The following is a 17,598-nucleotide window of genomic DNA, read 5'->3' as shown; positions in this document are numbered from 1 at the left end:
TTGCTTTTCCTAATAATTTGCAACAAATCGCATTCACTATTGCCGGAATCGATGTATAATTTTATTTTCCTTGACTATAATCAAATCTGATATTTCGAGATTTTGGTTAACGACATAATTTTCTCGCACTGAGGTTTTCAAGTTTTATCATCCTACAGCAATAAATGTCAGCCTTTTTTGTTATTTGACTTTTTACGATCGTTTTTTTTTCTACGCCGTGAAAAATACAAATTGTGATTCAATGAGAAAAAAATATTTCTTCTATTTTATTTGTTTCTAAATAAATAAAATTAATTAAGTTTAAATAAGATTAACAAAAATAAATTAATTTGTTCTTGGGTTTAATCACGAAAAATGATCGAATGAACTTTGTGATTGTCAGTTTGAGGGATTTAAGGTCAAAGTCATGGTCGAAATTGGAGAACAAAAGGCCAATTAAATGAAATTATTGTTAAAAGGTTTTGGATTACGCCAAAATGAAACAGTCGTTGAGCAAATTTACTCTATTTAATCAGTATATAATAATAGATACAAAGCTTTTTTATTTGTCTACAAACAATTATTCTAAAATCCTTTAGGAAAACTTATCTAATAATTAAGAAAAATAGATTTTTGTTTTTTATAGGTAAAATAGATGAAAATTTCGTAAAATTTCTTTATACATTTTTCTTTAAAAATAGTTCTTTGTAACTGCTCCTTTTAATAATTGTTTCTAAAATGCTCTTAATTATAATCTTTAATATCCCGTAACATTTGATAATTTTGGTTAAATATATGTCGTTAAGAACGCATAAGAAATATTAACAACATTGTCTAAAAAAGTTCTTAAAAACTCCTTATAAATAATTTTTCTTGAAAAATCCATTACAAAATATAGGGTCTACGTAGACGATAAAATTATTGCACATCATTAAACAATAGTGGGATAAATTGTAATCAAACTTTGTCTGTCTGCAAGTTTGCCTGTTTAACGGAGAATTAGAGATTATTCTTTGGCGTTTCATTTTTTTAATGCTTACAATTAGAATGAAAGTCCAATAAAAAGAAGTATTTTTAATAATTAACGTTCAATAATCATCTTGAGAAATTGTAAAATTAAGTAAGAGTAACTCGGTAGAACTAATCAATAACATTGAATCTCATTGTATATGTACAATTTATATTTTTCTCTAATTCCTTGTTTGCATTAGCTCTAACTGGATAATTCACATCTCTAGCCAAAAAAAATTAATTAATTAAAAAGGCACAGTTCAAGCGAATATTGTCAACTCATTGAGATTCGATTTAATAAATCGATAAATTAATTAAATTTGTTGAACAAAATTTCATTTGTTCATCGTTTGAATTTTCCCTTATTATAAATTTAATTATTTCAAGTTTTGATAAAATGTTTTACAACTTGAATAATTATGTATTTAACATTCTTTTTTTTTCAAAAAAGCGATACATTGCTTTTTTATTTTCTTTGTACTTTTTTTTATTATACTAAATGAAATTTATCGAAAAATAAACTTTCTAATAATTGCCTGTTAATTTTATCGGAATGTAGTAGAATTTATAAAGTGAACATTTTATATAGACGATTGTTTTTAATAATACTTTATCTCTTGATTTTTCAATATTCATCTAATATATAAAAAAATTTGTTCTTTTATTAAGAGACAATATATTTTATCACAAATTCAAGGACAACCACTTAATTTGGTAATCTGTGTTTTTTTCAAGGATTGGTTCATATCGTTTCAAGTATAGAATATTTCAGCCGAAATAAGCACCGCAATGGGAACAACGTCTATTTTTCAGTAACAAACAACATATGATTCCAAGTGGAAAGAAAAATATCGCACAAAATATTCCGAGGCATGTGTAATCATCTTCTAAGACACCCACCTGAAAAAATGGAAACAAGTAATAGTTTTTATTATTCATATTTTTAAATTTCTATCAATTTTTTAAAATTGTTTTTTAAAACTGTAAAAGACTTTATATTTTGTATGTTCTATACGTATACATAAAGATCAAAATTTTTAATATTTCAATTTTTTTTACAGAAATATTTTTAAATTTGTATAAAAATGGATTTTTATTCAGAGGAATTATTTAAAAAATTAAACTATGATAAGGAGAAATTTAGATTTTTCTCGCTCTGAGAATAGAAAATAAATATTAAAAACGAACATAAGAAGAAAGAAACTTTAATCCGTAAGTATAAAAATAATTAATTTAAGTTTTTAATTACTAAATATAGCGGAAAATTGTTTTGAATAAAAAATTAACTAACTCGACAAGCAGGACAAGCACCAACGAGAATAATTTCAGGAACAATAATTGTCGTAGATTCTTGTTGATAAGGATTTGTCGATGCTGGATAATATCCAGGAGGTGATTGCCAGGTTGCTGTAAATAAAATAAATTTATTTATTAACAATTAATTAAAACAAAAAAGTGATATCAGATATTCGATAAAACTAGACTTTCCCATTGCTTAAATTTAAGTTATTTATAAAAATACTTTTCCAAATTTTTATTTTGTTGGTTATTTTTGTTTTATGTTTAGTTTCAAATTAAAAAAACGTACGTTGAGGAGCTATAGGGGTATAAGGTGGTGGTGGATAATCTTTATCCGTAAGAGGAGTACGCTCCGAAGCCATTTCCTTTGATTTGTTTCTGAAGTGACAAATTGACACGATCAATTAATTATATGGTCGTCGTATTTGCAGATTAATTTACCTTTTGCCGATCTCTTGATCACAATATAACTATATATCACTTTGTTGACTCCAAAAAACAAAAAATTACAATATAGTAGTTTGTAACAAAGTAAATGTTTGTTTTTCGCACTAACACATTATCACTTTTTCAATACTTGAAATATTATATACTGGATACATAAAATGACAAATAATTAATAATTAAATAACCTTTGGGACGTCATATCGGAATATTTTTCATTAAAGGCGCACCGACCTTTTTTTTGTTGCCGTCAATGACGCAGTGTCTTATCAGTTTGATTCTTATTTTTATTTCGCTGATATGGAAATCAAGATTATGATAAAAGGACTTATACTAATTACAGATTGCTTTCAATAAAAGTCAAATAAGGTTCTTTTTTTTATTATTTATATGAATTGTTTAAAATCTCACTCGTGAAATTTATCCCCTCCCACTGCGCTGCCCTGGGAAATGACATTTCCTACAGTAGATAAAGTATTGCGTATTTAATTTAAAGTAAATTTTTTTATGTAATCAAACTAAATTAATATCATACTTACTTGTTCATTTATTTTTATTGATTAAGATTTATTTATTAAAATAAATAATCGAAATAATATGTAGATATTAAATATAAAATGTAAAAAATTGAAACTTCGCGCTGAGTTTTTTTATCTACTGTCGATAAAATAAAACTGTACTGTCAAATTGTCAGTGATCACAGTTGTGTTTAGACAGACCAGAACAGATCAGCTTAATGGTGGTTAGGATCGATTTTATCTGTAATTTTTAACCATTTTAACCTTTTAACTATAGTAAATTGTCTAAAATTAATAAATGTCTTATGTGTAAATTATATGTAATTAATTTAAATTGTTTTAATACACAAAAATAATAACACAAATATAAACATGGACGAACCGGCATTGGCCCTTCAACTTGGAATGGAAGAAGAAATAGTGGTTTTAAAATTAAGAGGTGTACCATTTAAAGTAAATAAGACAAAACTTTCAAATGAAAGTCTTTATTTTAATAGACTTTTTGCCGGAAATTATCGGGACAGTACTAAGAAGGAATTCGACATAGAATATAGAGTGAATCTCGAGACTTTCAAGGTTAGTTTTATCAAATTAATATTAAAAACATATTTATAAACACAAAAGGTAAATAGAATTAACTTGAATTACATTTAATCAGTTATAAGAATGTTTAATCATTTCTTTAGTTTAAATAGCACGTGTATATTTATTATTGTCTTTGAATGTTTTTATTTTCATTGAAGGTGATTGTGTTTACAATAAATAAATATTATTTATATAACGAAACTATTAATTTTATTTTCTTTTTCAACAGACTTTCGTCGATTGGTTGGACGATGAGGATCTTATTGATGATATTTGGGGCCACTATTATAATAGGGTTATTTCAAAATATGTTCACAGATGTTATAGAGAACTTTTAGAACTTTTCCGATTCGCATCGTTTTATGCTGTGGACAATCTTTTAGACAGTTTAACATATATCATTATACATAAGTGGCTTCAACGTGATAATTTGATTGAATTATGGTTACTGGCCGAGGAATTAAATCAAACAAATTTAAAACAAGTTGTATTTGCCACGTGTTTAGATATTTTTGAACATTTACCTGAAGATGCTGTCATTAGTTTGCCGAAAGAAAATTTTTATTTACTTGTCAATAATGCTAATTTAAGATCGTCAGAGGCTCATCGACAAGCGATTTTAAATGAATGGGCTAAACGAAATGAGAGGAAAGTTGAAGAAGACTCTGAAAGTTCAGAGGACAGTTCACAGGTATGAATATGATTGCAAATTTTTTAATTATTACTGATAGAAATTAATTTTTATACATTCCAGAGTGATAAATCTTGCGCATGTAAAGCCAGAGTTTTGAGTTGTGTAACCGGCTTTAGAGCGAATTCCAATGGCCTTGAAGAAGCTACTGTCTTTGCATGGGATGGGCATCGTCTCGAGGAACTTGCGAAAATGGTTGACGGATATAAAATTTATACTCAAAATGGAACGCAGATTGTTGGCAGAGGTTATTCTTTTTTTATTTACAATAATACGATTTATTTATTTATTTTATTATTTCAATTTCGCCATTTAATAACATTGTTGAGCAAATTGTTGATGAAAAAAATTCTTTCTTCAATTTGTCATATGTAATGATTAAATTACAATATTTAAATTATTTTTTATTCATTTTGTCATAATTATTATAATGATTAGGTTACAGTATTTATATTGTTGGCGGTGAAAAATTTTTGGGCCATGGCACATTCAACTTTTATATCACGCGATTCTGTCTAATCACAAAAAAATGGTACCGAGTAGAAAGGTATTAATTTTTTTTCACTTTTAAATTTGTTGTAGTTATTAATTAACATGAGATGTATTTTTTCTAGATTACTGGAAGAAAGGCGACATATGGTCGCTACGTTTGTTGGTAACAAATTGGTTCTTATCGGTGGCGTGGGAAAATTTCGTATAAAATTGACGTCTGTTCACATTTTAGACATTCATGCAGGTGTAAATTTATTATTTTTTATTATTAATTTTCTATTCTTTGTTTTTACTAGTATCATGTCATTTAAAGAAAACGAAATACTTACAAATTGAGTTTTTTTATCAACAGGAGTTTGGACGAAAGGAAAGGATGCACCTTTTACGTTTACAGATATACCTCCCTTTTGTGTTGTCAGTAGTAGAATTGTAATTGCAGTAAATGGAATTCACAGCTATGACGTTAAAAAAAATGATTGGACTGTCATTATTGCTGCAAACAGCTGCCAACTTGCAATTAGAAACATATTATTCCATGAAGCCAAATTATATGCTTTCAGTAAGTTTTTTTATTTATTTGATTCAAAAAATTGTTTTTTGGAAAAATTAAAGAAATATTAATATATTATTCAATAAATTATATGATTTGACTGAATTTGAAATATTGTGTATATTTTGCAGTTCAAACTAAACGTGATGAGTTAATAAAAGTGAAAATTTGCGTCATTGAACGTATCAGTGAATTAAGTAATTTTACATTCGTCACCCAAGGAGAAATACCCGTGGGATCAAGCTTTAATATTTTAACGGTAGATAACCATTTTGTATGGTTTATTAATAATAATGGGACGATAGGAGTTCGAGTTGGTAATTTAGAATCCGGATCTTACAAACCATTATTAAGTTATGTCGATCAGAGACACGCCAAAGTATATTTCAAGACAAATGTAGGATGCTTTCGAATTCTGAATCCAGATAAATTGTTTATGTTGGTAATAAACATTTTTTTAAATTTTCATAACTTAATTTCACTAATTTTAATTATTTAAGTTTAAATGAGGAATATTTTTAACTTTTTTGAAAATTAAATTAAAATTTAATTAAGTTTTTTAAGAATATAAATTATAGAACTTAAAACGATTATTTTGCAGAGAGATGAGGAAAGTTCATGAGTGAGAATAGATTTTTCGGAATTAAGGTAAGAATAAAAATGATATATTTTTTTATTTATCATATATTTTATAGTGGAAGCAGTCTTTAAAACAAATATAACACGACAATGCGTTTGGTTACACGGTTGACAGCGTCGTTTTTACTATTTCTTCTTTCTAACGTGAGAAAGAATCTAATTTTTCTAGAATTTGATGTTGTTCGGAGGATGCTGGCAAAATTCTATTAAAACTTGATTCCTTACCACGTTTTAAAAAAGAAAAAAATTAACGATTTCTATTCACGGTGCATGAAGTCACGTAATGTAAACGCATTTATTTTTTTTTCGCAAAGTAACAAACAAACAAAGAAAAACATATTGTCCCATAGTATCTTCATACTGTATCGGTAATAAATAGTAACGATAATAATAATAATAATAATAATAATCCTTTCAACTTTCATGCATGAATATTTTATCTCGTGATATAATTAAGTAACCTTCGTATTCGACGACATTCTTACGACCTGCTTCCGATTATCGTGTATAATTTTCGTTAGTTTTCGTGGACGCTGCATCGAGAGCAGGTCATGTTTTTATCATTGTATTTGAAATTTTATTTTATTATATTAATGGTAAATGTCATGTTGACGTAACTGTTTTCGTTTGGCAGTTGCGCTTTTTTTATTTTGATGAGTCGTAAATGATTGAGGCTGATTAATGACAGACTCAGAGATCGTTTGCAGTGACATTGAGGGCGAAAGCGGCGTTCGTCTCACCCTTTTTGCCGATTGCACGTGCTAAATATTGTCCAACGTCCGCAGCTGTGCATGCTTTTATTTTCAATTTGAATGACGTTTCGCCGTCCGCACTGAAGGTATACCTGCTACTCGTTTCATCAATCGGCTTACCATCCTTCAGCCACGTTACTAAAATAAACAAATTTTTCTCAGTCTTAAAAATAAAATATGAAAACTAATTTGACAAAAATGAACTATTTCTTCGCTTCTGTATTAATTTTTATAACGATTTCGATTATTTTATTCGATTAGAAATTTTGTAAATTGATTCAATTTACTAATGCTACATTACCTTTTAAAGGTGCAGTTGCAGTCTGGCAAGCAAAATTAACCGCTTCACCTTCACTAACGGTTGCCGACTGTGGGAATGTCGTGAACACTGGACTCTTGGGTTCCTCATTGGGAACTAGAAAACCGAAATCAAAAAAAATTATGTAAAATTTTGTCCGATTTTAGTTAAATTTTTTTTTACTTTTTTTCTGACTTACCAAGGACATTAAGGGTACAGGACGAGAAACTTTCTCCTATGTCGTTGAAGGCCTCACATGTGTATGTGCCGCTATCCTCTGGGAAGATCTCTGCGATTTGTAGCTTGTAAATATTAGCTTCGTTTGTGTATTTAAAGTCTTTACTGGGCTTTATCTCTTTGTTATTGTGTAACCAAACGACATCGAACTTCTTCGCGCCGATGATTCGACAACTCAGGGTGACGCCATCACCATCAGTGACAGAAGAACTCTTCAAATGATCTACTATTTTTGGAGCCTTTTCAACTTCTTCCTCTTCTTTTGGTTTTTCTGCTGCGACTGCCATTGCTGTGTAATTTAGAATTATTTTTTTTAGCATAGATTTAGAAAAAAAAGTAATTAAATTAGATTAGGTAAACATTTTTTTTATCTAAAATGTGTACTTACGATTAATTGTCAGTTTACAAGTTGTTGTGACAGAACCGATACTATTTGTTGCCGTACAAACATAAGTGCCCTCATCTTCGGGGAAGACTTCTTTGATTGTAAGAGTTGCGATACCACCTTTGTACTTCAGATCCATAACTTCCGATGAGCTCAGAGGCTGCAGTTAATGTTTAAAACAAAATCGTATTGAGTTAAACCAAAAACAAGAAAAAGAGGTCTCATATATTTTTCCTACTTCTCAATTGACAGACTCTTCATTTGTTCGAATGATTGATTAATTTAAAAGAAATTAAAATATATAAATTTCGGCCAAATGAATAATTTGTCAATATTGAAATGTAATAAGAATATATACCATCCAAAAAAAAGTATTATCGAGTATTTCAAGTAAATGTAAATTGTAAATTTTAAAGTAATCAATTGTTTTAAATCTAATTTTAAAACTCACGTTATCGTTCTTCGTCCAGCTCACTTGTGGTTCTGGATCGCCTTCAACTTTAGCGACTAGCTCGAGTTTAGTTCCATCATCGATTGTTATGTCACTCAATTCTTGAGTGAATTTAGGAGGACACATAGACGCGTCGTCTGGAGGATCTAGAACCAAACATAAAAAATATCGTGAAAGAAACAAAAAAAAAATGACTCATGTAAATATAGCCTCGTCTGTAAGTTTATACTTCGTGCCTTCGTTTGTGATCAAATAAGAAATACACTATTTTTTTTTTACAAATCACTTACGAATAAGTTCTTTAGTTGCACTTCTTGACCTTGATGGGCTACCGGTTGTATCGAGTTTACTGCCGTACTTTTTAGTTGCTTTCTTATCTACCGTGGGTGTCGATGCTAATTCATTCAATTTGCCACTTATCTCCGTGGATATCTGCAAATTTGTTTGATATTAATTCAATTTTTGAAACATTTTTTTAAACTGTCCAATTGACTATAAATTTAAATTACAAAGTTAAATAGAAAGCTTTTCTTTCCAGGACAACAAATATATTTAATATATTTGAAATTAATTAATTAATTTATTCTATTATAATTATATAGGTGTGCTAAAATACCTTCGAGCTGGATTTGTCGACTGCTGAACTTTGTTTCAGTGTCGATGAGGTGTCTCTATACGCTGATGAGGAACTAGAATAATTACGCGACGTTTCCTGTCCAGTTGTCTTACTAGAGTAACCACTATATCCTGATGAAGTGTGAACCGTGACGATTGGTTGAATAGGTGGTTTCAGAGGATGTTCGATGAACTTTCGATCTGAAATTTTATGAATTTTGTTTTAAAATTTTCGACTTGAGGTGTAATAATGAAAAAAAAAACATATTTTTGATTCCAATAGCAATTGAACCAACGGATCGTAGAAGGGCATATACGCAATGTATTTAAAATGGCCCATTTGCCTTTTTACGATCCGTCGGTTCAATTGACAATTAATCTTACCTCCCGAATGCAAAAAGTCATGAGCCATTTGAATTTCTTCATCGGTTTCGCCAGTACCTTTGAACAAAAATTTGTTTCAATATTGCAAATTAACGAACAAAATTAAAATTATTCAATTTTTATCATTAAGTTATCTAAATTCATTGTACACAATTAATAATGAAGCAATTAATTTGTAATATGTAAAATATTGAACCTTCAACAATAACAACGCAGCTCGTCTCATCTGTGCCGTGTTTGTTGGTAGCCACACAACGATATTTGCCGCTGTCTTCTGGTTTGCAATCGACAATTTCCATCGTGACAACACCATCAGTATGTGTCATTGAATATTCATATTTGGAAAGTTCTTTCTGGTTCTTGTACCATTTCACCGTTGGTGGCGGTTTACCGCTCAAGCAACATAAAAGCTTGCAAGTTTGTCTAATTTGCATAACACGAGGTCTAAGTAAGAATGTAAAGTCTGGTGCACATTCAGTAGTTTCCACCCAACAATGATAAGGAAGTGGTTCACGTCTTCGAATTGGTTGCAATTCACGACGATATGCTGGAATTTCCTTAGGTATAGCTGAAAAAATTAATTCAATTATTAAATAATAATTAATATTAAATCGTTAATTATTTTATGATTATATGAAACATACGTTGCACGTTGAGGAATACAACTTCTTCTCGGAAGCCGTACGAGTTTTCTGCCCTGATGAGATATTCCCCTCTATCTTCGAGTTTAACTCTGTTAATAATGAATGTGTAGTCATCGCCAATATATCGTTTCATGAATTTAACAGATTGTCGGAGTTCTTGATTATTGTGGAACCAGGTGAGAACTGGCGGTGCCAGGGCGATAACACGACACGTGAATTTGACACTCTGTCCTTCGTAACAGAAGGCACTTTGCGGTTTGATGACAAATCTTGGAGCTGCTTGTCTACGATCTAGATAAATTATTAAATTAAAAATGAAATTAATTAATTGAAATTATTGTTCTGCACAATAAGAATTTTTAGATTTGTTATTATAAATAAAGATTTTAATAAGAATATTACCTATGGTAGTGTCTATTATCCTGTATTTTTCAATAAGAAGCTTCCTGAGTGCAGAGTATTCAGCTAACCTGCCGATGGGTAGAACATATTTGTCCCAGTTATCGTATTGGGCACGAATTCTGTCTCGGAAGCTCTTGTACCGATTGTTGTCGATTGATTGTGTTTTGTTGGTGTGATCACCCTTCAGCCAAGGATGAATGAGACACTCATGAGCGGTCATGCGCTTCCTGATTAAAAAACCAATTTAATTTAAAATGCAATTTCTTTATAAAATAATAATTATATATTATTTACTATTTATTATTATCTATTAATTTTATTATTATTATTATTATTATTATTATTATTTTAATAAGTGATAAAGTTACTGTATTCATATGAATATACGCAAATACGCACTCTTTATTCTTAACGAGTAGTCTCCTGATGAAGTCTTTGCCTTCATCAGACACGTGACGGAATGATTCTGCATCAAAGTCCCAGTCACAGGCTTTAACATTCTTCAGTGTCTCGATGTCATTATCGCCAGCGAAAGGCGAGAGGCCACTCAATCTAGTTACAATCATCAATTTAGAAATGAAATTGAAAAAGTGTACAGCATAAAGATAAACAGAATAAATTCTTACAGAACATAAGCCAGGACTCCACAGGCCCACATATCAGTGTAGAAACCAACTGGTTCACGTTCAACAATTTCAGGAGCAGCAAATTCGGCAGTTCCTGTACTGATCTTGACGATCTCATTTGGATCCAATTTCGTAGCGAGGCCAAAATCAATTAACTTGATACTCGTACTGTTACGTGTTTGGCACATAATATTTTCGGGTTTGATGTCTATCGAGAAAAAATAATTTTTAATTTACAACAATAACAAATGTCATTTGAAAATCAATATATTCATTGAATCAAAATTCAATAGGAATTTAATTTGTGAGATTTGTCTCAGTTGATTTACTCACCAAGGTGGAGGATATTCTTTTCGTGCATATGTTTTACTGCATCGCAAATCTGTCGCATGTAATTAATTACTTCTGCTTCAGACATCGAGTAACCTTCTGATGTAATTCTCTCAAATAGTTCGCCTCCAGATAAGCTGTAAATAGAAAATTGATTTAATATACAAAAATTATAAAAATTATGACTATAATTAAAATTTAATTAATACTCACAACTCGTAGATTAAAACCATTTCGTCATCGTCTTCAAAGGCATCATGCAAGTTGATCAATTTCGGATGATGAAGATGATTCATAATATCAATTTCCTTTCGAATGAGTTCCTTCTCCATGAGATGGGATACGGGAATAAATTTAGCGGCAAAAATATTGCCAGTTGCTCTCTCACGGCAACGATGAACAACACCAAATGCGCCAGTTCCAATCTCTTCCAAAATATCGTATTTATCGTAAACAGAAATATGCTTAATTTCCACTGGTTGTGGCACGTATTTACTATACACATCAAAGACAAATTGATCATAATTTTGAACTTTCTCATCATCACGTCCACGTATTCTCTTGCCGGTCTCATCAACTTTGTATTCCTTCTTTTTGAATTCTCTCTTGATTGATCCCTTGGTGGTGACGAGCGGTGACACTTCACTGGGCTCCGAGCGACCATAAACATTCTCGGCAAACACACGGAAATCGTATTGTTTCCCAGGTCTCAAACTACTAACAGCCATTGTGCAGAATCTTGTGCTGCCAACACGTATCCAACTGCTCATTGGATGTTCACGTTTCTCGACAAGGTAATTCGTGATATTGCTACCACCATCCCAAAGTGGAGGTTTCCAACTAAGAGCCAATGAATCATGTCCCACATTGTCGATTTGCGGGAATCTCGGTGGATCAGGACGATCGCTAATTTGAATTTTAATGATTGCCGAATCTTGACCGAGTTCATTTTCAGCTGTAATACGATAGGGACCGGAGTCAACTTTATTCGCATCTCGAATGGTGAGAATAGCGTGTCGTTCAGTGACCTCGACCGCGTAATGACTTCCTGATTCGATAGTTTCGCCCTCTCTGACCCAGGAGATTTTCGGTTTCGGGAATCCAGTGAAGGGAATCTTGATGTCAACGTTCTGGCCTTTGTCGAAAAAGGCAAGATCGCGGAATCTAGGCGGAACATTTAATTTCGGTGGTGTCATAATGAAGAGTTCGCCCTTTGTTGATTTGGCACCTCCCTTATTGACAGCGCGACACACATACTCATCGGCATCTTCGCCAAATACGTCCATCACTATCAAATTGTGACAATCACCATCCGAATAGATCTGGTAACGAGATCCGTTAACAATCTCCCTTGCTCCCTTAAACCAAGTGATGTTTGGTCTCGGCGAACCACTGATTACGCACTTGAAGTGTGCATTGTGATTCTGTACGCAATTGACATTTGCGAGTGGTTTCAGTACTTCGGGTGCCTTTACTTCCAATGGATCTTTCACTTTAACTGAAGTGGAGGCCTTTGACTCAGGACTGAGACCGGCTTCATTTTGGGCAAACACACGGAATTCGTATTGTCTACCTTCAATGAGATTGGTAATGTTGATCTGATTCGTCAAGCTGATGAGCGCATTGACACGTTGCCAAGTTTGACTACCAACTTCTCGTTTCTCTATCCAGTAACCCTGTATTCTTGCACCGCCGTCTGATTCCGGTTTGTCCCAGGATAAGTTGACAAAGTCTCCACCGACTTCGAGGATCTTTGGTGTGCCAGGTGGTCCAGGAGGATCGAACGGTCCCTTAGCCTTGATGGGATTCGTTCCCTCCAAAGGTGGTCCCATACCATTCTCATTGACAGCCATAACTCTAAACAGATATTCCTGATATTCTGTCAATCCAAGTACAATGTGACTGTGTTCCTTGCAGAAGGACGTAACAATGATCCAACGATCGTAATTAAGATCACGGCGTTCAATGACATAGTGTGATATTCTCAGTCCACCGTCATATTTGGGTGGATGCCATGTCAGTGTACAGGTATGTTTGTCAATATTCGTAACATCAAGAGGCCCTGTCGGTGGTCCCGGAAGTCCAGTGATATTAACATTGAATGATCCACTGACACTGCCACTGTTATTCTTTATCGATAATTCATAATTACCGGCGTCATCCTTATTTACGTCTTTGATGAAAATAATCAGGTATTCATCAAAAACGGTGTATTTAATGTGAGTTGATTCAACAATCTCCCGTCCGTCTTTATTTAGTGAAATATCCATTGGTTGATCACCGCTATAATAGATCTTAATTTTGGTGTTATCACCCTCGGGCAAATACAAATCTTCCGGCAAACGATCAATCCTTGGCGGCGTGCCGATCTTTAATCTACACGAAGTGCTGGCAAATCCAACTGGATTACTCGCTTGACATACGTAATCACCGTTATCTGCGTCCCAAACTTCGGATATTACCAATCGGAATACACCTTCGATTGATTCCATTTTAAATCGACCACCTGATGTTATTTCACGACCGTTCTTCAACCATCGTGATGTGGGTGTTGGTTTACCAGTCGCCTCGCATTCGAACACGTGTGTCTTGCCAAGAGGTACCGCTTGACTGAAGGGCAATGATCGAATAAAGTCCGGTTTTTGTCCACCTTCAACTTCACAAATCTTCACTGGTGTTGTACAAGAGCTGGGCTCTGATCTTCCCGCTGCGTTCACGGCAAATATTCTAAATTCATAGTCACCTTTCTCGATTAGGTGAAGTACGGTGTATTCTAAATCGGTGACATTGTAATCGTTGCATTTGATCCAATTACCACCGCCGAATTCACGTTTCTCAACGACGTAACCGGTGATACGGCTACCACCATCGGATTCCGGTGCTTCCCATCTGAGATCGACGTAATTCTTTCCAACTTTGACAACCTGTGGTGTTCCAGGCGGTGACGGGACGTTGAATTTGTTCTTCAATTTGAAAGTAGTCGACGGAGGACTAGGCTTACTGAGACCAGCGGCATTCTTTGCGCGTACCCTAAATTCATACTCGTGTCCACACCCTAAACCGTAGCAAATATAACTCGTGTCCTTCACTAGGTAATCGTTAGCTATACGCCAATTGGCATCGTCGGCTGGATCGCGGAATTCCACCTTGTAGCCTTGAATTCTGGAACCACCGTCCGTCAATGGTCGTTCCCAATGGATCGTAATGCTGGTACTGTCCCAATCGGTAACACGCGGCTTACCCGGTGGCTCAGGAACAGTGAATGGGAATTTGGCTGTTATTGGCTCATCAGCAACGAGTGGATCCGAAACGCCATATTGATTCTCAGCGCGAATTCGGAAGTTGTATTTTTTATTTGGTTCCAGGCCAATCACATCGTAGTGTGTGTGTCGCACAAAACTGCTCAATTTCACCCAGAAACCGGCTGGATCCAATTTCTCGACAATATAATTCGTGACTGGTGATCCACCATCGTCGAATGGCGCTTTCCAGGAGAGTGCGCAAGTGTCGGGTGTGATGTCCGAAATGTCGAGAGGACCTTGTGGTGGTGAGGGTTTGTCGACGACGAGAACCTTGCAAGACGCCGAGTCGGTTCCAACAGTATTTGTCAGATAAATCGTGTAGTTTCCAGTATCCGATCGTTTGGCTTTTTTGTTGATGAATTTCGAGGCATGATCCGAAGTGTCGAATTTGATGCGCTCATCGGTGAGGACATCTTCGCCGTTGATACACCAGTGTGGTCGTGGTTTTGGATGAGCGTTGAATGGAACTGTTATTGTGAATGGTTCGCCAGCAATCACTGTCATGTCGCGAATACTCAAATCGCTGGTGATCTTTGGTGGGCATGTTGGAGCACTTGCGCGAATGGCGTCCGAACTCAAGCTCCATGGTCCTTGACCCGCGGCATTTACAGCAGCGACGCGGAATTCGTAATCGTGATTTTCAATTAATCCGCCGACCTTGTAAGTCGTTTCGGGAATGTGGGCCTGAGTCGCGTGGATCCATTTATCATCGTTCATGAGACGCTTTTCGATAACGTAGCCAGTGATTGGTGATCCACCATCGTGACGTGGTTTCGTCCAAGTGATCGTGATACTATCCTCTGTTGTTTCAATTCCTCGAGGAGCACCTGGAGCACCTGGTGGATCGAATGGATGACGTGCCTGAATAGGATCAATAGTAGTGACCGGATCTGACGTTCCGTATTGATTTTCAGCCATTACGCGGAATTCATAAAGTGATCCAACTTCGAGATTTCGGACACGCACAAACGGAGTTGTTACGTATCCGCTCACCTTTGTCCAAGCGAGTTGTCGTGGTTCACGTTTCTCAATTACGTAGTTTGTAATTTCCGCTCCACCATTGTCCTTGGGTGGATTCCAGAAAAGGGTGAGTGCATCACCGGCAAATTCGTCGGCCCGTAGGTTTTGCGGTGGACTTGGACGATCGAGAACACGAACGTTGACTGTTGCAGTGTCGAAACCAGATGAATTTCTCAATTGCAAACGATATTGACCGGCGTCTGAGCGTTTTGAGTTCTTCACTACAAGACTGGCGTAATCGTCGGCCAATTGTTGATGAACGCGAGAATCTGTTTCGTCTTTAACGATGTCATTGGCAAACCAGGTAGCAATGGGTTTTGGGAAACCAACATATGGTACATGAATACAGAAATCTTCACCAGCACGAACTGTGATGTCACGAACACCTCCAAGGTCCATGAGTGGTTTGTTGGGTTGTTCCTCGACGACAATTGGATTGCTCTGACGACTTGGTGGACTTTGGCCAATGTCATTGACAGCAATAACTCTGAACAGATATTCCTCGCCTTCGGTAAGTTTTGGAACTGTAAATACATTCGCTGGCACTGGTACACCATTAACGTCCTTCCAGTCATCATCGCCTCTGGCCTTCTTCTGTTGGATAATGTATCCTCGGACTTTGGCACCGCCATCGTTTCGTGGTGGACGCCAAGACAGTGTGACGGAATCCTTGGTGATGCGGTCTGGTTTCGGTTGTTCAGGAGCATCAGGGGGTAGTCTTTGATGTCCGGCAGTGATTGGTTCGGTCGGTTTGCTAGGTTTTCCGGGACCGGCTTCGTTAACGGCAATCACACGGAATTCATATCGACCTCCATCGTGAAGATCTTGCACAGTGAAAGAGTTGTTTGGAGTTGGATAGTTGTTGACCTTCAACCATTCGCCGCCACGTTCTCGTTTCTCTACATAGTAACCAGTAATTGGTTTTCCACCAGTGTTGAGAGGTGGATTCCACGTTAAACTGCAACTGTTTGGCGTGTATCCAAGAATTTCTGGTTGACTTGGTGCATCTGGTGGATCGAAAGGACATTTGGCAATGACTGGTTTGCCTTCCAATGGCTCGGAGACGCCGTACATTGTCTCGGCACGAACTCGGAACACGTACTTCTTGCCCTCGGACAATCCCTTTGCAATGAAGTGAGTCGTGGGACAATAGCCAGGACACTGTCGCCAATTGTCTGTACCGTAATCAGCAACTTCGACAATGTAATTGGTGATGGAAGAACCACCATCATCTTCCGGTGGATTCCAAGAGAGTGAAACAGAATCTTGTGTTGTTCCAGTGTAATGAATCGGGCCACCAGGTGGTCCAGGTTTATCAACAACAATGACATCAATATCAGCAGAGTCTCTTCCATAATCATTAACGGCTGTAATCGTATATTTTCCACTGTCTTCTCGAACGGATTTATCAACCAGTAAATGAGTGTGATCATTCTTGGTTTCCGATGATATGCGAAGTGTTTCGGGGATCTTAATTTTATCTTTGGTCCATTCGATTGTCGGTGTAGGTGCACCCGATATAGGAATATGAATATTGATAGGTTCTCCAGCTCGGACTTTGATCCTGCGTCCAATAAGTCCATCGAGATAGAGTTTTGGTTTCTCCTTCATTGGCTTGGCAGTAAATACAGCTGATGTTTCGCTGGGTTTACCGGCGCCAGCTGCATTAATGGCAGTCACGCGATATTCATATTGGTGACCTTCAGTTACATGATCGTCATAGTATTCTGTTGGTTGTACTGGATCTTTATTCAGCTTGATCCAACGACCAGTTGCTCGGTCTCGACGTTCCACGTCGTAGCCAAGAATTTGCGAACCACCTGTACTGATTGGTGGTTTCCAGTTGATTTTAATGTGATCCTTGCTGGCGTCAATACATTCGGGTTTGCTGGGTTGGCCAGGCACAGCTATAATCGCAAACAAACAAATAAATAATAATTTTGT

The 17,598-nt window shown here is 35.2% G+C and overlaps 3 protein-coding genes across 12 annotated transcripts in view; 1 reads left to right on the top strand and 2 right to left on the bottom strand.

The window, feature by feature from the left end:
- Positions 1-1,421: 1,421 nt before the first annotated feature.
- Positions 1,422-3,188, bottom strand: LOC127278007 (brain protein I3). The gene is made up of 4 exons (XM_051299497.1): positions 2,731-3,188; positions 2,579-2,667; positions 2,282-2,397; positions 1,422-1,890 (listed from the first exon to the last, which is right to left on the bottom strand). Exons 2-4 carry the CDS (start codon positions 2,649-2,651, stop codon positions 1,759-1,761), a joined length of 321 nt encoding a protein of 106 aa, XP_051155454.1. The 5' UTR covers positions 2,652-2,667; positions 2,731-3,188; the 3' UTR covers positions 1,422-1,758.
- A 230-nt stretch (positions 3,189-3,418) lies between these two features.
- On the top strand, positions 3,419-7,461 carry LOC127277943 (uncharacterized). Of its 2 annotated transcripts, none has more exons than XM_051299407.1 (9): positions 3,419-3,827; positions 4,066-4,527; positions 4,591-4,774; positions 4,966-5,074; positions 5,142-5,263; positions 5,372-5,578; positions 5,701-6,007; positions 6,171-6,217; positions 7,271-7,461. In XM_051299407.1, the coding sequence occupies exons 1-8, from the start codon at positions 3,624-3,626 to the stop codon at positions 6,193-6,195; spliced, it is 1,620 nt and encodes a 539-aa protein (XP_051155364.1). In that variant the 5' UTR covers positions 3,419-3,623; the 3' UTR covers positions 6,196-6,217; positions 7,271-7,461. The 2 variants fall into 2 exon arrangements, with proteins under 2 accessions (XP_051155364.1, XP_051155355.1); XM_051299398.1 differs by having other exon boundaries at positions 3,420-3,827; positions 5,701-6,011.
- The window catches only part of LOC127277860 (twitchin), a 103,936-nt gene continuing 92,573 nt past the window's right edge, over positions 6,236-17,598 (bottom strand). For all 9 annotated transcript variants that reach the window (XM_051299257.1, XM_051299268.1, XM_051299263.1 and 6 more), the window contains 15 exons: positions 11,546-17,561; positions 11,336-11,469; positions 11,003-11,210; positions 10,776-10,928; positions 10,377-10,603; positions 9,975-10,265; positions 9,527-9,898; positions 9,331-9,387; positions 8,948-9,147; positions 8,622-8,763; positions 8,332-8,477; positions 7,884-8,040; positions 7,458-7,784; positions 7,262-7,375; positions 6,236-7,098 (listed from right to left, as the gene is read on the bottom strand). In XM_051299257.1, the coding sequence (XP_051155214.1) occupies positions 6,899-7,098; positions 7,262-7,375; positions 7,458-7,784; positions 7,884-8,040; positions 8,332-8,477; positions 8,622-8,763; positions 8,948-9,147; positions 9,331-9,387; positions 9,527-9,898; positions 9,975-10,265; positions 10,377-10,603; positions 10,776-10,928; positions 11,003-11,210; positions 11,336-11,469; positions 11,546-17,561 (8,744 nt within the window). In that variant the 3' untranslated portion in view covers positions 6,236-6,898. The remainder of the gene's footprint in view (positions 7,099-7,261; positions 7,376-7,457; positions 7,785-7,883; positions 8,041-8,331; positions 8,478-8,621; positions 8,764-8,947; positions 9,148-9,330; positions 9,388-9,526; positions 9,899-9,974; positions 10,266-10,376; positions 10,604-10,775; positions 10,929-11,002; positions 11,211-11,335; positions 11,470-11,545; positions 17,562-17,598) is intronic.

Source organism: Leptopilina boulardi, unplaced genomic scaffold (assembly GCF_019393585.1).
Source record: "Leptopilina boulardi isolate dan_hultmark-lab unplaced genomic scaffold, ZJU_Lbou_2.1 LbouV2_112, whole genome shotgun sequence".
NCBI lineage: Eukaryota > Metazoa > Arthropoda > Insecta > Hymenoptera > Figitidae > Leptopilina > Leptopilina boulardi.
This window is presented reverse-complemented; position numbering and strand designations above follow the sequence as displayed.

Coding starts and splice junctions, on each gene's coding strand:
- LOC127278007 (XM_051299497.1), bottom strand. CDS start 2,651: ATGGCTTCGGAGCGTACTCCTCTTACGGATAAAGATTATCCACCACCA. Junction 2,398..2,578: donor TACCCCTATAGCTCCTCAAC/GTACGTTTTTTT, acceptor TTTTATTTACAG/CAACCTGGCAATCACCTCCT. Junction 1,891..2,281: donor GTGCTTGTCCTGCTTGTCGA/GTTAGTTAATTT, acceptor CCATTTTTTCAG/GTGGGTGTCTTAGAAGATGA.
- LOC127277943 (XM_051299407.1), top strand. CDS start 3,624: ATGGACGAACCGGCATTGGCCCTTCAACTTGGAATGGAAGAAGAAATA. Junction 4,528..4,590: donor GTTCAGAGGACAGTTCACAG/GTATGAATATGA, acceptor TATACATTCCAG/AGTGATAAATCTTGCGCATG. Junction 6,008..6,170: donor AATCCAGATAAATTGTTTAT/GTTGGTAATAAA, acceptor ATTATTTTGCAG/AGAGATGAGGAAAGTTCATG.